The 22,920-nt window shown below is 38.9% G+C and overlaps 16 protein-coding genes across 16 annotated transcripts; 10 read left to right on the forward strand and 6 right to left on the reverse strand.

The window, feature by feature from the left end:
* Positions 1–29: 29 nt before the first annotated feature.
* On the forward strand, positions 30–686 carry RHO4 (Rho family GTPase RHO4; the record flags this gene model as incomplete). Its single annotated transcript, XM_451250.1, has 1 exon — positions 30–686. The coding sequence occupies one exon, from the start codon at positions 30–32 to the stop codon at positions 684–686; it is 657 nt and encodes a 218-aa protein (XP_451250.1).
* Positions 687–1,017: 331 nt separating this feature from the next.
* Positions 1,018–2,754, forward strand: TRM2 (tRNA (uracil(54)-C(5))-methyltransferase; the record flags this gene model as incomplete). The annotated part of the gene is made up of 1 exon (XM_451251.1): positions 1,018–2,754. One exon carries the CDS (start codon positions 1,018–1,020, stop codon positions 2,752–2,754), a length of 1,737 nt encoding a protein of 578 aa, XP_451251.1.
* A 174-nt stretch (positions 2,755–2,928) lies between these two features.
* On the reverse strand, positions 2,929–3,408 carry KLLA0_A05687g (uncharacterized protein; the record flags this gene model as incomplete). Its single annotated transcript, XM_451252.1, has 1 exon — positions 2,929–3,408. One exon carries the CDS (start codon positions 3,406–3,408, stop codon positions 2,929–2,931), a length of 480 nt encoding a protein of 159 aa, XP_451252.1.
* Positions 3,409–4,018: 610 nt separating this feature from the next.
* On the forward strand, positions 4,019–4,810 carry KLLA0_A05700g (40S ribosomal protein eS21; the record flags this gene model as incomplete). Its single annotated transcript, XM_451253.1, has 2 exons — positions 4,019–4,042; positions 4,571–4,810. 2 exons carry the CDS (start codon positions 4,019–4,021, stop codon positions 4,808–4,810), a joined length of 264 nt encoding a protein of 87 aa, XP_451253.1.
* Positions 4,811–5,491: 681 nt separating this feature from the next.
* Positions 5,492–6,724, forward strand: KLLA0_A05709g (glycosyltransferase family 8 protein; the record flags this gene model as incomplete). Its single annotated transcript, XM_451254.1, has 1 exon — positions 5,492–6,724. The coding sequence occupies one exon, from the start codon at positions 5,492–5,494 to the stop codon at positions 6,722–6,724; it is 1,233 nt and encodes a 410-aa protein (XP_451254.1).
* Positions 6,725–7,296: 572 nt separating this feature from the next.
* Positions 7,297–8,487, forward strand: KLLA0_A05731g (uncharacterized protein; the record flags this gene model as incomplete). Its single annotated transcript, XM_451255.1, has 1 exon — positions 7,297–8,487. One exon carries the CDS (start codon positions 7,297–7,299, stop codon positions 8,485–8,487), a length of 1,191 nt encoding a protein of 396 aa, XP_451255.1.
* A 455-nt stretch (positions 8,488–8,942) lies between these two features.
* UTP30 (Utp30p) lies at positions 8,943–9,755 on the forward strand (the record flags this gene model as incomplete). The annotated part of the gene is made up of 1 exon (XM_451256.1): positions 8,943–9,755. The coding sequence occupies one exon, from the start codon at positions 8,943–8,945 to the stop codon at positions 9,753–9,755; it is 813 nt and encodes a 270-aa protein (XP_451256.1).
* A 232-nt stretch (positions 9,756–9,987) lies between these two features.
* KLLA0_A05775g (glycosyltransferase family 15 protein) lies at positions 9,988–11,322 on the forward strand (the record flags this gene model as incomplete). The annotated part of the gene is made up of 1 exon (XM_451257.1): positions 9,988–11,322. One exon carries the CDS (start codon positions 9,988–9,990, stop codon positions 11,320–11,322), a length of 1,335 nt encoding a protein of 444 aa, XP_451257.1.
* Positions 11,323–11,371: 49 nt separating this feature from the next.
* RPB4 (DNA-directed RNA polymerase II subunit RPB4) lies at positions 11,372–11,974 on the reverse strand (the record flags this gene model as incomplete). Its single annotated transcript, XM_451258.1, has 1 exon — positions 11,372–11,974. The coding sequence occupies one exon, from the start codon at positions 11,972–11,974 to the stop codon at positions 11,372–11,374; it is 603 nt and encodes a 200-aa protein (XP_451258.1).
* Positions 11,975–12,598: 624 nt separating this feature from the next.
* On the forward strand, positions 12,599–14,713 carry YAK1 (serine/threonine protein kinase YAK1; the record flags this gene model as incomplete). Its single annotated transcript, XM_451259.1, has 1 exon — positions 12,599–14,713. One exon carries the CDS (start codon positions 12,599–12,601, stop codon positions 14,711–14,713), a length of 2,115 nt encoding a protein of 704 aa, XP_451259.1.
* Positions 14,714–15,028: 315 nt separating this feature from the next.
* Positions 15,029–15,493, reverse strand: TIM17 (protein transporter TIM17; the record flags this gene model as incomplete). Its single annotated transcript, XM_451260.1, has 1 exon — positions 15,029–15,493. One exon carries the CDS (start codon positions 15,491–15,493, stop codon positions 15,029–15,031), a length of 465 nt encoding a protein of 154 aa, XP_451260.1.
* Positions 15,494–15,903: 410 nt separating this feature from the next.
* On the reverse strand, positions 15,904–16,158 carry KLLA0_A05852g (uncharacterized protein; the record flags this gene model as incomplete). Its single annotated transcript, XM_002999302.1, has 1 exon — positions 15,904–16,158. One exon carries the CDS (start codon positions 16,156–16,158, stop codon positions 15,904–15,906), a length of 255 nt encoding a protein of 84 aa, XP_002999348.1.
* An 844-nt stretch (positions 16,159–17,002) lies between these two features.
* BIO2 (biotin synthase) lies at positions 17,003–18,142 on the forward strand (the record flags this gene model as incomplete). Its single annotated transcript, XM_451261.1, has 1 exon — positions 17,003–18,142. The coding sequence occupies one exon, from the start codon at positions 17,003–17,005 to the stop codon at positions 18,140–18,142; it is 1,140 nt and encodes a 379-aa protein (XP_451261.1).
* Positions 18,143–18,391: 249 nt separating this feature from the next.
* On the reverse strand, positions 18,392–19,285 carry SFH5 (Sfh5p; the record flags this gene model as incomplete). The annotated part of the gene is made up of 1 exon (XM_451262.1): positions 18,392–19,285. The coding sequence occupies one exon, from the start codon at positions 19,283–19,285 to the stop codon at positions 18,392–18,394; it is 894 nt and encodes a 297-aa protein (XP_451262.1).
* Positions 19,286–19,773: 488 nt separating this feature from the next.
* Positions 19,774–20,817, reverse strand: IDS2 (Ids2p; the record flags this gene model as incomplete). The annotated part of the gene is made up of 1 exon (XM_451263.1): positions 19,774–20,817. One exon carries the CDS (start codon positions 20,815–20,817, stop codon positions 19,774–19,776), a length of 1,044 nt encoding a protein of 347 aa, XP_451263.1.
* A 902-nt stretch (positions 20,818–21,719) lies between these two features.
* SMT1 (Smt1p) lies at positions 21,720–22,802 on the forward strand (the record flags this gene model as incomplete). The annotated part of the gene is made up of 1 exon (XM_451264.1): positions 21,720–22,802. One exon carries the CDS (start codon positions 21,720–21,722, stop codon positions 22,800–22,802), a length of 1,083 nt encoding a protein of 360 aa, XP_451264.1.
* Positions 22,803–22,920: the final 118 nt, after the last annotated feature.

The following is a 22,920-nucleotide window of genomic DNA, read 5'->3' on the forward strand; positions in this document are numbered from 1 at the left end:
GAAACGTGCGGTCTTTGCTGAAGACCAGAATGGCATTAATAGTTGACAACTTTCGTAGAACCCTAGGTGATATTCCTCATTATTCCCAATGTGGTGTTAAGGGTAGAAGCGCACAGTATCATTTGAAAATAGTAGTAGTTGGTGACGGTGCTGTGGGGAAGACTTCGTTACTTATTTCCTATACACAAGGTAAATTTCCTGAAGATTATGTACCCACGATATTTGAAAACTACGTGACTAATTTAGAGGGACCAAATGGTAAGATAGTTGAATTGGCATTGTGGGACACAGCAGGACAAGAAGAGTACAGTCGACTTAGACCACTGTCGTACACCGACGTTGATGTATTGATGATATGCTATGCGATTAACAGTAAAGTATCCTTTTACAACATTGAAGAAATGTGGTTACCTGAGGTGAAACATTTCTGTCCTGACGTTCCAATAATGATCGTAGGTTTGAAGAGTGATCTGTACGCTGAAGATAACATTTCAGACTTTGTCGATGCATTTAAAGCTGAAGAAACAGCGAAAAGAATCGGAGCATTCGTACATCTGCAATGTTCCTCAAAATCTCAACAAAAGGTACGTGAAGTCTTCGATACAGCTATCACTGCTGCCTTGTATGACGAATTGAAACCAAAGAAGAAGAAACTAAATTCACGTCGGAAATGTGTGATTATTTAGTGGAAAAGAGAGAAAAAGGTAAAATTCATATCATAACTAGAGTATTTATATATGGTTATTGTTTAGTAATCTAATAAGGGTTGTATTATTGAGTTAAACGGGTGTTTCAGGACTACCCAAGGTATCAATTGTTTAAAACTGTCGTTCAATTTTCAGCCTAATGCATTAGTGTGTCGTTATCATGGTTTGTTATTATTTACATATTGTAAGAAAAGTTTCTTTTCAGAAAATTTTCAAGCTCATCGCATTGATCCTATACACGATTAAGAGCTGAATAAAGGCAAAGGTTCACTGAATCATCCAAAGACTAGGCCTTTATTGGTTGTTTTGTATGCAACTTGCTCGTATCATATTTCAGCGTGGGTTTTTGCGTACATTTGGAACAGTTGCCAAGAAAGAGTTTATCAATATGAGTACGCAGGTGGAATTGAAGAGAGTTGCGACTCAGGACATACAGCCGGTAAAACCCAAACAGAGTAAGAAGAGTAAAATTAGGAAGTATAAGCCAAAGCCATTGGACCCAACTAGTGCTCTTGGTGTCTTACAGTTTGAAATTGATGAAATTTTGAAGGAATTTAGTTTAGCCAGGGATGCGATCTTAAATGATGTGGGATGTATTTTGAATGAAGAGCGCGATGGTCCAATGCACAGGCTATACCATAGGGAAGTTAACTCAGTAGAGGTTTTGAAAATGGGAGCCAACGGTGAGGGGCTTGCATTGATTCCAAACCCAGTAGATTTAGACAAGAAACAAATCGCGTTAATTCCGTTTGCATTGCCAGGGGATGTTGTCAGGATTAAGACTTTCAAGACTCATCCACATTATGTCGAATGTGACCTTCTTGAAGTGATCAAGCCTAGCAGTAAGAGAAATAATGATTTGATTCAATGCAGGTACTTCGGTAAATGCTCTGGTTGTCAATTACAATATCTCACCTACGAGGACCAACTAGCGTTCAAGAAGAGAACTGTCATGAACGCATACAAGTTTTTCGCTCCCAGATTGATGGAAGATAAGTTGGTGCCTGAAATTGGTGAAACTATGCGCTCACCTTTAGAGATTGGGTACAGAACAAAGTTAACCCCTCATTTTGATCTACCTAAAAGAATGAAGGGAAATGGTGAAAGACCTGCTCTTGGATTTGGCCATAAAGGTAGACCACAGTGGAGAGGAAATGCCGATGGAGGATCTGGACCAATGTTAGATATTGAAGAATGTATCATTGGTACCAAGATCATAAACCAAGGTATGACTAATGAGAGAGCAAGATTCGAAAGGGAATTCACGAAGTACAATAAAGGGGCTACGATTTTGTTAAGAGAACATACGAAGGTCATCGATCCAGAAATTCCCGTCGCAGAACAATTAGATGACGGATCAGAAGATATTGAAGGTAAAATCTCATATTTGCAGATTAACGATGAAGAAAATGATAAGTCTTTGGTTAAGACCTGTGTAACTAATACAAGACAAATTGTGACAGAGTATATCAATGGTTACACGTTCCAGTTCAGTGCCGGTGAGTTCTTCCAAAATAATAATTCAATTCTTCCAAGTGTAACTGCTTATGTTCGTAAGAACTTACAGATTGAAGGATCAAAACCTGAAGATCCTCATTATTTGGTCGATGCATACTGTGGTTCCGGGTTATTTAGTATCACGTCTTCAAAAGGTGTTGATAGAGTGATCGGTGTTGAAGTCAGTGCTGACAGTGTTGCATTCGCTGAGCGTAACGCTAAGGCAAACGGTGTCGAGAATTGTAAGTTTATTGTGGGTAAAGCAGAGAAAATCTTTGGATCAATTGATACACCATGTGATAGAACCAGTGTGATTTTAGATCCACCAAGGAAAGGTTGTGACGATATTTTTATGAAGCAATTAGCTGAGTACAATCCGGCTAGAATTGTTTACATTTCCTGTAACGTCCATTCCCAAGCCAGAGATGTCGAATACTTTTTGAAAGAGACCGAAAATGGTAAGCATTATAAGATTGAAAGTTTAAGAGGTTTTGATTTCTTCCCTCAAACTCACCATGTTGAATCGGTTTGTGTACTCAGCAGATCTTAAGAACCCCTCCCCACCCTATCAATTCTCATTAATTATTTATTTCTATTTAAGGTAGATATAAACACATGCAACTTTGAAGTGTGTATATGTACTAAACTATTTATTCAATCGTATTTATTTCGTTACTAAATGTCCTGCCTAATACATCTTGGTTATAAATCTCCGGTATTTTCATTAAACCTCTCTATTCAACATCCCCGATACAGGAATAAACAATGGAGCACATTTAGGAGAATGTACCACTGTATTAGAACTTCCTAGTGTCAGAATAGATTCGTTGGATAAATCTTCTGCCGCAAACAAATTTCTTTGTAAATCATCCACATAGGGTTGTTCGGCTGCATCATTACCGAAAACATTATGGTACCAATTTGGAATAGGTGAGTTAATATCGTTCTTGCAATGAATGTTTTTTCGCAGCTTTTTAAACCATTTTTTGACTTTTCGGCATTGTGACACTGCTCTCTTCTTTAACTGTATTCTTATTCCAAATGGACAATCCAATTGAATTCGTAAACATTCCACAAAAGAAACATGCTTCTGCAAAGACATTTGAAATCGTATATCCCTAACACTAGTTGAGTTCTGGTTTGTGGTATTATTGTTGCTTACAATAATACCACTATCTTCATAATTTACAGCCCCAGTTTCCATTGGCGGCGAAGCGTATCTTGTCAAGCAGAATTACGATAATTGACATAAAATGTGACACCGTTATATAACAATGATATTGAATGCCGACAATACACGCTATACCTTCAAACTGTAACAGAGTTATTAATGAAAGGTAATATCCCTCTTTGCCCTTACAAGTGTATTTTACTGCTGATGTATGTTAAACTGTCATCTGTCGCACGCATGTCACAAATCATTAACATCGGAGCATCTTCTCATGAGTAACAATCAGGACTGTTTTCTGATTAGACACATCCTTACATTTTTTGAAGGAGTTAATTTTTGTGGTTTAACACCCATACATTTCATCTTTTTTTATTTATTTCTCCTTGTATATTTGGAAAAATGTGTAATATTTCCTAAGTTAGTATATATTTTTCTCATATTTCTTTACCAAGCTCTGTCAGGATGTTGATGTTTTGGTTGGATTCGTCAAGCCTTCGTAATCTTGGAGCATTCGACTCTGGAATTTTTCAATACGCTTCGGTATATTTGATCATTACGGTTAAAGGTATACGTCGATAGTTCGCATTGAGGTTGTTATAGTAGATATCCTAAGAAGACATATAGATAAACCAGTGAAGCCAAAATGGAAAACGATAAGGGTCAATTAGTATGTTCACGGAACGATTCAAAAGCAAGAAACATATATTGAAAGACGACGTGTTATGCCGAGGATTATTGTGAAATAAGCGGATAACGAAATGTGAGCATGAATACTATGATATAATGAATACAAGTCAATAATTGAGAGCGTGCATGAAGAACATCCCTTCCTATGACAAAAAGGATAGTGCGGAAAGATACACAATTATAATTTACTGGAAATGAAGACGCCAGTGCATGAAGAACAAATGTCTATACTTGAATCAAGATAGTTAGAAACAGTATAGATACTGCAGTGGGAATTGGTAGCTATGCATAGCCAAAGATCTGGTTTGTCATTATGAATACGCACCATGCGTTTTTCGTTTGAAAATATTGAAACAAAGAAACTCAAAAATAGTCAATCAGCAGAGACAGAAATACACAGACTCATTCTTGCCGGCTGGCTCGAATGGCATATCGTCAGTTTCAATTATGAAACATCCTCTCGGAATCAGTTATACTAACAATTTTTTCTCTTTTCTATTATCATTAGGTCGAACTTTACGTTCCAAGAAAGTGTTCTGCTACCAACAGAATCATCAAGGCCAAGGACCACTCCTCCGTCCAAATCAACATCGCTCAAGTCGATGAAGAAGGTCGTGCCATCCCAGGCGAATACGTTACCTACGCTTTGTCTGGTTACATCAGAGCCAGAGGTGAAGCTGATGACTCTTTGAACAGATTGGCTCAACAAGACGGTTTGTTGAAGAACGTCTGGAGCTACTCCCGTTAAGCAAATTTGTTTTTATAATGGAAAACTGCAAGTCATTATCTATCCTCATTGTTCACTTATCTCAAGGATGATAATGAACCTTTTTGTTTCTTTATAATGGCATATATATCTTATAATTATCCCCGTAAATCGTGTTTTGATTTCATTAAACTAATAGAGGAAGCAGAAATGTTACTTCTCCTGTCTCAGCTAGGTTTAACTCCGCATATAAACGCATCACTAACACTCATGCCGTTTAATATCCTTCTTTGCCTACAGATCCCAAATCCGTACCCATTCTTCTGTGCTACTTTTTTGTTTTGGTTTTCTTATTCGAACAGTGTTGGACATATCACAATTTCCAAATTAATCATATATGAAAACAATACAATGCAGCATAGATGGCACGTACTCTGGGGTAAAAAATAGAAAGGGAAATGCCATTCTTGATTACTGTGCTTGATATTCGTTACGGCGTGGGGAAGGCAAGACCAAAATATTTGTTTATATATATAAGGCTGCTTGCATTATTGAAAGGTTCTTATCGTTTGAAAAGTCGGAAGATAACAACGTCCGAACCCTTTTTATTCAATTAAATTGACAAAGTGCAAAATCTGGAGGTCGCTAGGTTTAACCCCCCAATAGACATAAGCAGGTAAATTTCCATAGTCCATAAGGGTGTTAGATTAAGTGTATTCTGCTATGTTAGGTGTTGTTACATTGTTGTACTCGTTGGATTATTTGCCAGGTGCTTTGACATTAGCATATCAATTGAGGAAATTACTACCTAAAGGTTCAAAAGAGAAGCAGTTATGTTTGATTCTTTCTAAGGAATTGATTGAAGAAGGACAGTTAAGCGACGACGCCTTGAAAGTGCTTGAAATCTTATTCGATGATATTATAGAAATAGACCCCATCGACTTAAGCGACCCGGTCATAAGACAAAACCAAGTGAACCTTATGATGTTGGAGAATCGATCAGAGTTAGCGTTCACATTTATGAAATTACATTTATGGGAGTTGACACAATATGAGAAAGTTCTGTACCTTGATAGTGATGTGCTACCCCTTGATTCAGATATATTCAAAATTTTTGATCATGTTTCCAATCAAACCAGCGATCAAATTGCTGCTGTACCAGATTGTGGCTGGCCCGATTTGTTCAACAGTGGTGTAATGGTCATTAAGCCCAGTAAGGAAAAGTACCAGGAATTGCACGAATTGGCAACAAAAGAATTATCTATAGATGGTGCGGACCAAGGGATCTTGAACCAATTTTTCAACCCTATGTGTCACGATGGGGATAGACTGACGGAGTGGATCAGATTACCTTTTTTCTACAACGTGACGTCTCCTAACGCTGGATATCAATACTCTCCAGCTATCAAGTTTTTTGCCAACAAGCTAAAGTTGGTCCATTTCATCGGTAAAAACAAGCCATGGAAGCATGGGTCAACTGGTGGTCAATACAACGATAAATATAGGAACCAATGGTGGTCATTGTACATGGAACTATGTCATGAATATTTCCAGTCCGAACTTGATATTGACATTGACCACATATGTCGCGGTGTGAAGGACGTAGATTTGTCAGACATCGATTTGGAAGATGTAAAACCTACACCGGTATGGAATCCAGCTAAGGAAGCACCATCCGATGAGTTACCTGCCGAAGCTCCGCATTTAAATATATCCAACTCTTACACTTGGGAATCAGAACTCGTAGTAATTCCAGATGACACTCCAGCACAAGAAAAAGTAACGGTACCATCTGAAGATGGCGCTGATATTACTGCTGATCATGATACTATTGTTGAGGCAGAACTGCCAGTGACGGAACATCGTCATAAGACTTACACAAGACCAAAGCCAATTTTCCCATGGGAACTAGACACAAACTACAAAGCCACCCGTGTTTTCCCGGAAGATGAATAACTGATCAAGAAGAAAAAGAATGACTTTACCACCGAAATACCCAGAAATCTGCTCTTTAACTACATGCTTAATAAACTTTGAACTTAACCCATACCATATGTTGCAACATGAATACTAATACATAAAAGATGTGCGTATGTATAGTTTCCGAATACCCTAAAATAAATAACTAGTTTAACTCAAATATGCATTATCAACAAGTCAAATACTACTACAACCACAGCAGTTCTAACGTGGCAATCGCCGGTGCTCGCCAAATATGGTATAAACAGGATCTTTTGAAGTAACAAATCTGACACTGACATAAAGTAAATCATAATGTTACCCTACCCTTCTTCCGTGTCAAATGACTGAAAAATTTTTGCACTGTAAAGACGCTTGAGAGGGAAAGGAAGGAAAAAAGTCTAAATCAAGCAGATTGAATTCTTTTAAAACGAAGATTTATAACAACCCATCTCATCGCATGATTAAAATATGTGTACATGTATATATAGTTGGGAATATCTTTTTGTGGTAAACTACGAGCATCCCTAGATAGTGAGATTATAGAATAAATCATTAATCCAAACAATATGTCTGACGGTATTACTGACATTGACGAGAACCAAATCCAATCTACTTACGACAAGGTTGTGTATTCCTTCGATGATTTGAAATTGAAGGAAGAATTGTTGAGAGGTATCTTTGGTTACGGTTTTGTCGAACCATCTGCCATTCAACAACGTGCTATTCTGCCAATTATCGAAGGTAAGGATGTTTTAGCTCAAGCTCAATCTGGTACTGGTAAGACTGGTACTTTCTCTATTGCTGCTTTGCAAAACATTGATGAAAAGATTAAGGCCCCACAAGGTTTGATCTTGGCTCCAACCAGAGAATTGGCTTTGCAAATTCAAAAGGTTGTTATGGCTTTGGCTATCCACATGGACGTTAAGGTCCATGCTTGTATCGGTGGTACTTCTTTGCAAGAAGATTCCGAAGCTTTGAGAGGTGGTGCTCAAATCATTGTTGGTACTCCAGGTCGTGTTTTCGATATGATCGACCGTAGAATCTTCAAGACTGACAACATCAAGATGTTCATCTTGGATGAAGCCGATGAAATGTTGTCTACTGGTTTCAAGGAACAAATCTACAACATTTTCACCATGTTGCCACCAACTTCCCAAGTTGTCTTGTTGTCTGCTACCATGCCAGGTGATGTCTTGGAAGTCACTTCCAAGTTCATGAAGGACCCAGTCAGAATCTTGGTTAAGAAGGATGAATTGACCTTGGAAGGTATTGGTCAATACTACGTTAACGTTGAAGAAGAACAATACAAGTACGACTGTTTGACCGATTTGTACGATTCTATCTCCGTTACCCAAGCTGTTATTTTCTGTAACACCAGAAGAAAGGTCGAAGAATTGACCGAAAGATTGAGAGAAAACAACTTCACCGTCTCTGCTATCTACTCTGATTTGCAACAACAGGAAAGAGACACCATCATGAAGGAATTCAGAAGTGGTTCTTCAAGAATTTTGATCTCCACTGATTTGTTGGCTAGAGGTATCGATGTCCAACAAGTCTCTTTGGTTATCAACTACGACTTGCCATCCAACAAGGAAAACTATATCCACAGAATCGGTAGAGGTGGTCGTTTCGGTAGAAAGGGTATTGCTATCAACTTCGTCACCAATAAGGATATCGGTGCTATGAGAGAATTGGAAAGATTCTACTCTACTCAAATTGAAGAATTGCCATCAAGCATCAGCGAATTGTTCGATTAAACTTAATAAATAAAAAAAAAAATAGGAATAATCAACATCAGATCCAAACATTTATTAGGAGGAAAAAAAGTTAAGTTTGGCTTTGTCCGCTACTGTTATTTTCTTTAACTATCTCTCTATTCAAACTCTAATCTTACTTACTTTTAACCTTTATCTCTCTATGTAAATCATATCTTCTAGAAAGAAACAAACGAATACATCTTCTGTATATCTTTACTGAACATACAAAGCTACAGCTTACCATGAAGGGTTTCGTTGAAGTTGCGTCTTATTTATGCACCATCGGAGTGGCTTTCACGTCCGTTTTTGATATTTATCATTTATAACTCTTTATGAAATTGATTTCACTACAAAAATTTTACTAAATGGAGACATCTCATCTCATCTCATCTCATGGATGTAAAGAATAAAGAAAGGTTTGTTGCTACTCTCGATAAACCAGCGAACATTGGGCTATGCCAATCGAATTAGATACTGATGGTGCTACAACCAAGGCTCTACGAGCTTTGACGAAACAATGTGAAGTGGATCCCAAGTTAGCTAACGATACCAGCATCCATTTGATCATCAATACACAACAACCTGTTGGAATAAGAAACGACCACGTCCCCCGCATCATTCCTTTGAAACACAGCCAGATGAAATCTGCAAATGATGTGCGAATTCTACTGATCTGTAAGGACCCAAGTACGCTATATCGAGATTCGTTGACGAAGGAAAAGGCTACGGCAGAATTATTCAAAGAAATTATCAGCGTCAAGAAACTGAAGCAACGGTTCAGAGGTAAAAAACTGAAAGAGTTATATAATGAATTTGACATGATAGTAGCGGATTACAGAGTTCACCATTTATTACCAAGTGTCCTGGGCTCAACTTTCTACCGTTCGAATAGAAAGCTGCCGTTTGTTGTAAGAATGTCAAAACAAATTAAAGAGAAAGGTTCCAAAATGAAGGAAGATTGTGACCCAAAATACGTGAAAGCACAAGTAAAGTCCATATGTAAGAATACCTGGTTTCTACCAAACAAAGACAACTGTTTAAGCATTAAAATTGGGGAAATCGGCGTACATGCTGAGGCGGAATTAATGGCGAATGCAGAAGATGTGATAGACTTTCTGTGTGACAGATCAAAAAAGCCACAAGGTGGGTGCATCAAAGATGGGAAAATCTCCTCTATATTTGTCAAGACTAGCAACAGTCTGAGCTTACCAATATGGAAGAAACTAGAACAAGAATCAATCGATGACGATGAAGAAATTAGGCTATGAAACAACTCCAATTGGTCTTACATGTACTTTAATTTAAGAATAAAAATACTATTATAGAACCCTCTCAAAAATAAGCATATCATTACATAGTTGTAATTACTGGTGAATCCTTCCGTACTATGTGAAACAGCTAAATTTCTGCCCTTTCCTTCAAGAGGCTTGAGCAGTATATCTTGAACTTTGACAGATTTTTGATGAAAAAAATGTATGGAATTCTTAAAATAGGCACTGTATGCAAACTTCATGCATATATAAGATGATCTATAGCGATGGCAGTTCCCTAGCTGGGTATTCGATGTTCGCCCTTCGGAGAGTGTACCTTGGTGCCTACGCTGCTATTGTATCACTGTCATTGACTTTATACCTTATCCGTGTGGGTTTTGCTGTCATTAAGGAAGTATATCTGCATCAAAGAATAGAACAAGGCTTTTTCCCTAGATCCGAAGATGTCCTACACAAATATGACAACATAAGGCGGTTCAATAAGAGTTTTGGTGAATTGAAACCGGCAAGCAATTCATATTTAGATGATTTGATCATTCCAGTTGAGAGAGATTCTATCATTCAAGAAAGAGAGAATGCCACAATATTGATGTTATGCCGGAATTGGGAGATACCAGGTGTTTTGCAATCTATGCGCTCATTGGAAGATAGGTTCAATAGACGGTATAAATATGACTGGACGTTTCTCAATGATGTCCCATTCGATGATTACTTCATTGAAGCCACCAGTGCTATGGCTAGCGGTAAAACAAAGTACGGATTGATACCTAGTGAAGATTGGGACCGCCCAGCTTGGATAGATGAAGAATTATTCGAGGAAAGGCTGCAGATGCTAAAGGAAAAGAAGGTAATATACGGAGACTCGAAATCGTATCGTAATATGTGTCGTTTCAATAGTGGGTTCTTTTTCAGACAAAAGCTTTTGGACCAATATGATTACTATTTTAGAGTCGAACCTGATGTGGAATACTTCTGCGATTTCCCATATGATCCATTCAAAGTCATGCGGGAGAAGAAGAAGAAATACGGATTTGTGATATCTATCTTTGAATATGAGGATACGGTAACGACATTATGGGATGCTGTTGAGGAATTCATGGATACTTATCCAGAAATTCTACATCCTAACAACAGTCTAAGCTTTTTGACGGATACCACGATGGTGGGACGTTTTTTCCCTGTTGTTGATTCGAATACAGACTATAATCTATGTCATTTCTGGTCCAATTTCGAAATTGGAGATCTAAATTTCTTTAGAAGTGACGAGTATCTTCAGTATTTCAATTACTTGGACTCCAAGGGTGGGTTTTATTATGAACGTTGGGGTGATGCACCCGTGCACAGTATAGGTGCCTCATTACTTCTAGACAAGAATGAAATCCACCACTTTGATGAAATTGGATACAGCCATGTTCCATTTGAAACATGTCCCACGTCCATATCAGCACGATTAGTGCTCCGTTGTATGTGTGATCCTAACGGCGAATCTAATATTCCCATCCACCCAAACAGTTGCTTGATGAGATGGTGGAAAAACGGTGCCGGCAAACTATTTATTAGATGATGGAGCAGAGGTGAAACCGGGGATATATATAAGATATAGTACATAGGTTTTAGTATAAAGTTTCCAAATTCGATAATTCCTTTAGGATTCTTTCTAGATCTTCGTCAGATATCTTGGTTCCTAAACTTGGAATTAGAGTCTTGGCTTCATCTGCATCTTCGCACGATAGAGAACCCAATTGCGCCACTTCGAATGGATGCAACCCTGTGGATGATAAAAGCTGTGATACAGCGGTTACTGTTTCCTGATCACGGAAACGTGAAAAATTCGTTAGGTATATCATGGTCTGCTTCAACGCTTGATTCTGTCCACCAGTGGTCTGTTCAAGCAATCTATCTATATCCTGTAACTCTTTCTCCTGTGTTTGGGTATGCACATTGACGTTATCTTCATCATCCATGTCATCGTCCTTATTTGATGCACCATTGCTTGCCCATGTCTTGAATAATTTCCGACGGTTCTGTAGCGTTTCCTTTATAATCAAACGAGACTCACTCAAATTTAAAGCCACTAGGTTTTCCTCCTGCCCCTGATGGTTGATTTGCTTCAAATTAAACTCTTCTCCCAAGTGTAAAGTGGCAGCATTCTCTTCTTCAACAAACTTCTTCAACCCACGTCTCTTGGTTTGAACAGTGGATGTAGATGTATTCATGGTAAATTCGAGCTGTTATCTATAAGAGCGGTCCAAAAAAGTAGACGAGTGTAATCACAAAAAGTGCTATTCCAGTAATCAGCCACTTTGACAACGGTACAACTTAGATAAATGTAACTCCAGTTGATGTTTCGAGTGACAAAGTTAGTTTACCTCTCGTTTTAATCGTAATTGAATTTCCATTTTTTTTCCTAACGGTAATTATGCGAAAACTCAACATCAGAATATTGGCCCTATGACTTCATGACATGAATGTTCTCTGTATTTAAGGTATTAAAGTGAATCTTGGCAAAGCTGTTTGTTTGTACAGGACACCAGGGCTTATTTTTAGGGCAGCGCTGTATGTACTTGGTACTCATCGTGATTAGGTATAGCCAGATTCGAATTTAGCTGTTTTTTAATATAGGAAGGCGTACATTCTTTAGCTGGTTTTGTTTCTGTTACTGTTTTGCTATAAGTTCTTTAAGCGAAACTCAGGGTTATTCAGTCGATATAACGTTTAAAAGGTATTTCCGTTGAAACTTTGAGTTGTGAATTGGTCATTTCTTTGTTGGAAGAGAGGCTTTTCTAATATTTTGCTGCAATAACGTGGTTAGACGTTGACTATAATCTGATATATAATAAATGGGGGATAAGAATAGCCTTTGGAACCCTGCGTTCATGGCTTCTCAGCAGGGAGCGTCGAGTTCGAATCAGAACCAGAACTTTTCTCAGACGCAGGCAAATACCCAGAATCAGGGCCCAGAGATTGCGCCTGATGGGCCAGCTGGGAGTAGCTCCAATGCAGGCGGGAATATATATGCAGGGCAGCAACAAGGCGGAAATGCGGCTGGTGGTTTCCAAATGCAGTCGCCACGTCAATCGATATTCAAAAACCCATGGCAAGAGATTCCCCAGATACCTGAGTCTCAGAGGTCTACTATGAGGAAGCAATCCAACTTCCCCTTGCCCACTACTTACGAAGAAGATAACGCTGTAGATGAATCCTCACAACAGTTCAGAAGGAGAAACTCATCTTTAGTAATACCACCTGCGCGTGCGGCAGGGCCTGATCCGTTCCTTTATGAGAAGCAACCGTTTCCCAACTATAATGATGCACAAAGAAGGCAGTCGGTTGCTGTCACTGGTGGCAGTCAACTTTCGCCACAGCAGGTAACGAAACCATCTCAGCTTAGGAAACCTGGAATTAATACTGCGGGATATATGGCTGGCTCCATAAATTCTTCTGTGTATCCCGCTACTGCAGGTGCATACATGAGCACGCGTGGCGGCTCAAGTTCACTTCCGTCGTCAAGGCCACCTTCTCCAATAATTATTGTCCCTAAATTCAACAAGATATTTACGAGACAGGACTTGAATCCCGTTATACATTCCACACCGAAATATAGACGTGCTTCATTAAGCAGCAAGACGGTCTCGCCGTTGATGGCTCTAACTAAGTCGTTAACTACCACTTATTCATTGTGTAATGACGATTTTGCATATCAGACATCAAAGAACCCGAAAAGAGTGCTAACAAAACCAAATGAGGGGAAATATAACAATGGACATGATAATGTCAACAGTGACTACATCCTTTACGTTAATGATGTGTTGGGGGTTGAACACAACAGAAAATATTTGGTCTTGGACCTTTTGGGTCAAGGAACTTTTGGTCAAGTTGTGAAATGTCAAAACTTAATAACAAAAGAGATTCTAGCAGTGAAAGTTGTGAAATCTAAATCAGAATATTTGAATCAGTCAGTCACTGAGGCTAAAGTTTTGGAATTATTGAACAGACAAATTGATCCTAATAATGAACATCACTTCTTAAGGTTGCATGACACGTTTGTGCATAAGCATCATTTGTGTCTTGTTTTCGAATTGTTGAGTAACAATTTATATGAATTGTTGAAGTTGAATGAATTCCATGGGTTGAGCATGACACTTATTAAAACATTTTCAAAGCAATTATTGGATTCACTATGTGTCTTGAAGGACAGTAAGTTGATCCATTGTGATTTGAAACCGGAGAATATATTGTTGGTAAGCAACGATCGACCTGATTTAAAAGTCATTGATTTTGGATCTGCATGTGAGGAAACACGTACCATTTACACATACATTCAATCAAGATTCTATAGAGCTCCAGAAGTTCTTTTGGGGATTCCTTATTCTACCGGGATAGATATGTGGTCCTTTGGTTGTATCGTTGCAGAATTGTTTCTTGGTATACCTATCTTTCCCGGTAATTCTGAGTTTGATCAAGTTACAAGAATCGTGGAATCTTTGGGGATGCCACCTGCATGGATGTGTGATATGGGTAAAAACTCTAAGAAATATTTCCATAAGATGAATACCACTGTTGAGAAAAAATTTAGAATGAAAACCATTGATGAGTTTAACTTGGAGTTTGCTGCTAACGAAGAGTCAGTGAAGAGATACGTGAAACATATATTGTTCGATGATATAATTCGTAACGCAAGAATTTCGAAAAGGATTTCTGGGAATCCAGCACTTGTTGAAAGAGAAATAAAGAACAGGGACTGCTTGTTACATTTTTTGAGAGGAGTGTTGAACCTCAATCCACTCGAACGTTGGACCCCACAACAGGCCATTTTGCATCCCTTCATCACAGAAGAACCTTTCACAGGGGAGTGGTACCCACCGGGTACCATTCCAAAGAAATCACAAACAGCTCGTAATCCTTCATTACAATTCGACTCTGTAGCGTTGGACAAGTTACAACTTGGCGACTAATGTAAGCAAACACATATGTAGCATTTTGACTTGATATTTTGTATAATACCGATCTAATTAACCGAATAAAATAGGTTCTTAATTCCATTCACACCGCAGTTCAGTCCATCTCTCAATATTAAATGTGATATTTTCAGAAATATATATGATATTTATGTACATGGGTTTAATATTCCTTTCGTTAAGAGATATATAGTCATTAAGTTACTCTGATGCAATGGATAGAGAAACAAGAAGAAGAGAAGCGTATGGTACAGCGCAGCAACCGCACGAAACAAGTTTAGAAAATGGGAAGTCTGATTATTCTTCCGATCTTCAAGCTTGCATTGGTTGATCTGGCAAAGGTGGGGCCATTGGCTTTGCTTGCCAAGCAGCGTATCTTTGGAACATCAAACCAACACCTTCAATGACACCAAGTAAACATGCACAAGTGATAGCTGAGTTTCTGGTATGCTTCCAACCTCCTCTGATAGCCAAAGCACCACCGGTGAAGAAACCGGCAATAATAGCATTCCATGGATCTTCTCTTTTCCTCACGGCCTTAACACCACAGTCAAAAGTAGAAAACAAACCACCCCATACACCGAAGTTACCACCGACAACTGGTGCTCTGGCCTTAATTGCACTGACAGCACCAGCTCTTCTTTCACCTAGTGGAGAGTTACGGAAACCCTTGATACCATGCCAAACACAACCACCAATGACACCCATAGCAAAGGCACCACCGAAATCGTTAAGAATCACAATAGGACAAGGATCCCTCGAATGATCAGCAGACATATTTGTATTATTCTAGATTATATTTGCCTTGATCCGAGAATTCAGTTTAAGCTCCAATATCGCTCTATGTCCTTGATATTAGCTGCCAAAAAAAAAAAGTAGATAGCCCTATCTTTCACCTTCTTTCTCCCACGAGTGATGTAGATTCTCTAATTCTGATAATGAATCTTAAATGCAGAGATCAAGCATACAATCATTACAGACCTGAAGACCAGTTATCTCATGGTGTATGATGTCTAACTTTGCCAGTTCCAGTTTCAATATTGAAAAATTTCTATGAAAATTCACGGCAGGGTAACGTTAAAACTAATAATTCATTCATTCATACTCAAAAGATACAAAATTATATACATATATGCTTAGATGATAGGCAATATGCCCTGCTGTCAGTAGCGTAAAGTGTTCTATGGCTATGGAAGTGGATTCGGATGCGTCTGGGAATTGTTCGTTCCACCATCGGGCTCATTTTGTGATTCACCCTGTGGGAAGACGACATAGTAGAACGTTATCGGTACCGGCTCGAACTGGTTCTCGTACTGGTTATGATATTGGTAAGTTGGTAGGACGTTCCTATCTGGTTCCTTTGCTTGCTGGGACGGAGGTGCAAGTCTTCTGGTCTGTCTCTTGGTTCTTATTCCTGTTCTAGATCTGTATGATTTTGTCATTACGGGGCGTGCGTGACTCTTCTGTATTGCTTAAGGATTTTGTACTCTCGTGATATTGTCTAAGCCTGCGAATGGACGCATTAATGAGCAAGGGACGACCTTGGTCGTCCTTTATATACAGATACTCCTTCCACGGATGTGAGTCAAGACCGATTTTCTTTCGTATTCCAAGAACTCGGTATCAAAGGTTACGGTCGATGCCCCTCGATGATTACTTCAGCCGCACAGAAATCCAGGCAGCAATGTCCGGAAAATCTATTTTCGTTCCGGAATCTTTCATCCACGTGATATACACGTGGATGTCACGTGAGAGTGGTTTTTCTTTCCCACTCTCTGTGTCTCTCTTTTTTGAGTCAGCTTACCATGACTCCATAAGAAAAGAAAGATTCGTCTCGAACGTGGAATGATGCAGTTGAAAGCGAATTTCTGTTGAGAAATCGTTGACTTGGTATCCTTGCTTCCTCTGAGAGTTCTGGGATTCAATCTCTCTATTAATTCGGTTGGTTCCGAACTGAGTCCCCGGGGCTCGATTATGAGTCGGTGGGTAGTGATTAATGATTGGCTGTGATGACCTCAGCTGATAGTGAGAGCTGCACAAAAAACCGTCAAAACTTCCCACTTCCCACTTTCCAGTTGGGAAATTTTGCTTCATCAAAGAATGGTTTTGACGTGGAATTGTAGATTAGTCTTATTCTTATTCCTGTTATAAAAGGGAAGCAATGAAATTGGACCGATTGATATTTTCTTTTGCTCGAGGATATAGTTAGTTATGGATATTTCTTGTTAAAATTTGTTCTCTTGATTGAATTATCACTCTGCAAGTCAGTAAACTGTATCTAGTGCAATGTTCGTTAGAAGATTTTCAACTAGTTTGATTCGTGCTGGTGCAGGCGCCACAGCACTCAAAGAAAGTGTTGCCGGCGAAAATGTTTCTGCAATTAGTTATGCACTATCTTTGAACGAACCACAGCATGTGTGGACCAAAGAACAATTAGCGGAGATTTATCACACGCCATTGATGGAATTGATGCATCAGGCACAATTACAACATAGGAAATGGCATGATCCTACCAAGGTGCAACTGTGTACATTGATGAACATCAAGGCAGGTGGATGTTCAGAAGATTGTAAGTATTGTGCGCAATCTTCACGTTACGATACAGGTCTTAAAGCAGAGAAGATGATATCTGTCGAAGAAGTGATCAAGGAGGCACAAATTGCCAAAGAAAATGGGTCGACGAGATTTTGTCTTGGTGCTGCTTGGAGAGAAATGCGTGGTAGAAAATCTGCATTGAAAAGGATTGGAGAAATGATTGGAAAGATTAACGAGATGGGGATGGAATCCTGCGTGACATTGGGAATGGTGGATGAAACTCAAGCGAAACAGTTGAAGGACGCTGGTTTGACTGCTTATAACCATAACATCGATACCTCGAGGGAACATTACCCAAAGGTGATCTCTACCAGATCATATGACGATAGATTGCAAACCATTAAAAATGTGCAAGATGCAGGTATTAAAGCTTGCACAGGTGGGATCTTGGGTCTTGGTGAAACTGAAGATGATCACATTGGGTTCGTTCACACTTTGGCAAATATGAGTCCACATCCAGAATCTTTACCTATTAATAGATTAGTTTCCATTAAAGGTACACCAATGCATGAGGAACTTAAGAAGGTCAGCAGTAAGAAATTGGAATTCGATGAGATCTTAAGAACCGTGGCACTAGCCAGAATTGTAATGCCACAAGCGATTATCAGATTAGCTGCAGGTCGTTACACGATGAAGGAAACTGAACAATTCTTATGCTTCATGGCAGGTTGTAATGCCATCTTTGTCGGTAAAAAGATGTTAACAACTATGTGTACAGGCTGGGATGAAGACAAAGCAATGCTTTCGAAATGGGGTCTACAACCAATGGAATCGTTTTCATATTCCGCTAATAAGGCTCCAGCTGAGGCAGCGTGTGCCGGGGGCCAATAAAGAATGGCCATCTTTTAGAAACACTTTCTGTGTGTAATAGTCTTTAATTTCTGTTTATTAGTTTTCTCCATATACTGGGGGAATCATTATTTATCCATATTAGTTTACCAAATTTATAAGCTGCATATTAAGATGTTAGTTATGACAAAGGGTAAATCGGTCAGTGAGAGAGTTAGAGAAAAAGATGGATTAGTTATTAGTTGTAGTTGTAGTTGTTTGTGAAAAAGAGCGCCTCAGACGGTTCAAAATTCAAGCAGTGGCAGTTTCCTTCTCTTGTTCTGGGGCTGTGGTTTCGGCTGGTTCTTCACCACCACATTGAGTGAGCAAATAAGAAACATAAGCGTTTGGTTCGATATTTTCAAGCTTAGATGAGTTCAAAGTAGCTTCGCCACCGTATTCTTTTGGAAGAACTTTCAAGTAGTCCTTCATTTGCGTACCATCACTCATCACAATGAACTTCTTTCTAGTATCTTCAGAGACAAATCTCTTAACAATCTCGTATAACCAAGTCATCACGTATGGAACATTTACGAAGAACTTAGAGAACAACGTTTCCGGATAGAAGTCCTGGAACACCTCAATGATGGCCTTGGAACATTTCTTGATGGCAGGGTCCAACCTCCACATAGATACATTGTTATAGTCATGCACCTGTGTCATCAAATAGTTATCCTCGCTCGCAAAATCCAAAAGTTGCAACCCGCGCTCCATTAGACCAATCCTGAATCTCAAGAATTTGTCGGTATCTTCAAACACTTCCTTATGCTTCACTAACAATCCATACAAGTTCCAGCTGACAACTTTCTGGTTAGGATCATTCTCTTCACTGACAGTGATGGCACATACATCATTGAGCAACGAATCGTGAGTTTCAGAAAATGCAGCGTGTAAAGGCTTGAATTCTTTTCTCCATTTCAAAGTTTTCTTCAATTGACTCTTAGCACCTTCGATTTCGAATTGATTAGCCCTGCAGAACTTGTAAATCAAATTGTCTACGATAACTTCCTCATAAAATTGATCATCTGGTGTCAATTTATGACCATATAGTTCATCGTACCCTGTTTCCTTAACAATATTTTCAACATCGGCCCTCAAGAGTTCATAGCATTTCTTCTGCTCGTCTGTCTCAAAGTTCAGTGGCATCGTTGTAACGGTTATTAATGCTGCTAGCTTAGCTGGTAGAATTGGTCTGAATACCGCCTGACATGCACTTTTCACTATTTGTCAGATAGTTTTACAGTTTCAAAAGGTGCGAGATGATGTTGATGTTTGTTTTTTTCAATGAATCACGGGAACTAGGTGTCAAAATAAGAAAACGACTCACATTCTGGTTGAAAAGAGGGGCAGAGAGCTGAGCTGAGTTCATCGTCCTATTATATAATGCTATGTAGGGTAGTACCTTCCCAATAACGGAGAAACAAGCAATTGAAAGCCAACGGTAAGTGTTGGCTCGTTCTATCTCGATATTTCTTGAATATCGATCTCCGAATAGTAAGATATTTTGTCAATAAGAACGACAAGAAAGATTTCAGATGCTAAATGAATGAATTTGATCAAATATGATCAAAACAAAGTTGAGGAAAAATTACAGTTGATATTTTATATAAACCGAACGAAGTTACTTTTTTGGTTCAGTTATCACCTTTATACATGTCCCACCATAACTGACAGATTCCTGAGTGATTACCTTTCCATGGCTCTAACTTTTTATAGTTTAGAATAGATGCATTTGATGATAGTGAGGGATCATAAAGTGTTTGGCATATATCTCTACCTACGAATCCCCATGCTTCCCCAAATAAGGTGTTTAAAGCATCGTATGGATCAGTTTCCTGTAGTTGTGCTAATTTGGCAGAGTCGCCGCTATAAACCTTCAAGAACTCATCCACCGCAGTGCCAATTTCCACGCTGGGTTTAAATAAAAGGAAAACAATGTCCTCTTTCCTCTGATAAGTATCGTTAGTTAAGAAAACACACGTTTCGTTATCGATTTCTAGAAAAATCTCATCATTTAGCAACATTTCATCGATATTAGTTTGTAAAATGGCAAACGGAGAAAGGAAACAACAGAACTCGTAATCTAGATGGTTCCAAAGTGTCAAGAGAGTCAATTCTTTATCGGCGAACGTGACTTTGGGCAGCTTTACAAATGTCAGAAACGGTAGTTGCGGGAGTGGTATGTTCCAATCTTTTGGTATCACAACGCATAGGATCAACTTAGAATCATGCGCCCTAAGCGATGAATTTAAAGCGATTGCGCACGATATTTCCGCCATTTGAGTTATTATAGTGACCCAGCACCTAGAATTCGTACCGCTATTAGTGAAAGAGGATCTCGGGTTCAAATAGTGCCTCACTTTGAAAATATCCTCCATGCTCGTGCGTCTCTTATTTCTCACATTATCGTCTATGAAATTCCAGTCCTCCAATATTTCCGTTATATTGGAGTTATCTGCCGCAGAGGGCGCTTCAACGTAATGGTGATTCCACAATTGATACGATGTATTATCAGCCGTTTCGCTGCCCTGGATAGAATCTTCTGATTGAGACTGGATTGGTGTATTGGACCTAAACGTCGGGTCCACGTTGGTCTCCTTCAAAGATTTATTGACAGCATTGGCAATGTCGATGGAAATATCTAATTCTTTACTGAGATTCTCAACCTGATCGTTCATTTCACCGGAAAAGTAAGTCCTGCTAGAAGCAACTCAAACCAAGTACTCTCAGTTGACAAGGAACAGTAGATTGGAATATTAAAGGGTCCTTTACAAAAAAAGGGCGTTGTGAATAGCAGGAAGAAGCACCCGGCTACCACAAATATCGACAGGAGCACAACCAAATGTAGATAAGAGCACCAATAAACACTTAATGCGTCGTTAAAAAGCGCGGGTCAGACTTTATATCTCGATCGTCTTTGCTCTCAACGGGTACTTTAGCTATTTTATTTTAACTGTTTCAGTCAGTTTTTAAACTTTGGTGATATCACCTAGTAAACGGATAATACATAGGCAGTACATGAATATTATATGTCAGTTACTTATTACTATACGAAGGGGTGCATCACACGCATATGCGTTGAGCTAGTAGATAAAGTTCTTTAGTAGAATATGGGCGAATCAATTTCCGTTAGTCTCTGTATTGATGCGTATGGTGTGTTCTGCCATACTATTTCATTATGTCATTGACGAGGTTTACTGAGAACAGAGAAAACCATAATATTTTAGGTTTACTTCCCAAGAAAGGGTATGGAATAGCTGTCATCCTGAAAATGACTCCCAACAACCAGCTGTGTTTGAAGTAGTGGCCGATAGTGGCTGCTGCTTCCAACTTTTACATCTTCTCCAGTATTCCACGTGACTGAGAGATAATGTTTACCCGGACGTATAACATATTGACTAAAAGCTTCAATTCAATCCTCACCTTGTATCTCATATCTTGCAAAACTCCTTTAAGCTAGGGAGTTAAAGAGTACAAGACTCGTCTACAGGACTTCAACGACTAGTACAAAGAAGACCTGAAACTGCTTTATAAATTATAATATCACCACACAGTTTACAGAATTTTCCCCAGTTACACAATGTTAAAACGATCTTTTAGTATTCTACCTAGGGTGCTTAAGAGCAAAGACTCAGCAGCTGTGAAGAGAACCATTCAGTACATCACTGAAGATAAGACGTTTAAATCCATTCTTGGAGGATCCAAAGCAGACGATGAAAACGTGTTTGTGGATGATGTTTTAAAACTTTTGAACTCCTCTTTGCCGGATGTCAAGAAACACCAGAAGACTATGGACGTTCACTACTCTGTGCTAATGAACAAGCTTAGAGGTATGGTAGATAAAGAAATCGTTTACGCTACTGTCGATGTTAATAAACGTATTGCTGATTGTGCTGATGCAAACGATCTTTATCGTCTAATATGGGAGATCCAGATGGATCCATTGCTACGAGATAAGGCCACTTTGAAGCACTATTACCACATTATCAACAGTCCGAACTTTTCTGTTGCTAAATGTGCAGAATTACTCGATTGCATAGATATGATCAAATATTCAAAGACAGACATTATGATCATGGCCATATACAAATTAAATAACCCCACTGTCACAAGCAAATATGTGAAGGAGTTAATTAGCATATACCCTTCATTGAACCAGTTCTCGCAGAAACTTACGTTGAGAATCCTACGCGGTGCAAATAGACTCCAGGAACTCTTTGATACACAAAACGATCAAATTCATACAATTACAGGTAACCACTCTCAAGTGGTCATGATCTTCCAAACCTTGTTCCGCAGTGCTTACAAACTTCCGGAACACCTAATAGACGAAAGCACTGAACTCACTCCACTACAGAGATCTTTCTGTTCAAGTGTAAGAGTTTTATCAGAATATTCCTCAGCACAACCAAAACTTGCCAAATGTTGTTCTCAAATGGTGAAAGCATCTTTCATGAACAAAGTAAGCCATTGCAATAAAGAATCAGAGCATTCCATCAATATTAATGAGTATAAATTCCTCAAATACATGGAAGAAACGTTGGAAGATTGTCTCAATATCGCTGGACTCGACGATTTCTTCTATGATTCCTGCAGGAGGATCCTATGCTCGGTGAGAAAGACTTACACCGAAGAATCTCAACTAAGTCTACGGTTGATTTAGTATCATTTCATTTCCAGTTTATATAAATTTCATTAGCATTTGTTTAATCGGTATACGGATACCTCAATAAACATACATTATATCGCTTCACAAGATTTCTATTGCCGTGACTACTTTT

The sequence above is a fragment of the Kluyveromyces lactis genome (assembly GCF_000002515.2).
Source record: "Kluyveromyces lactis strain NRRL Y-1140 chromosome A complete sequence".
In the NCBI taxonomy this organism is placed as follows: domain Eukaryota; kingdom Fungi; phylum Ascomycota; class Saccharomycetes; order Saccharomycetales; family Saccharomycetaceae; genus Kluyveromyces; species Kluyveromyces lactis.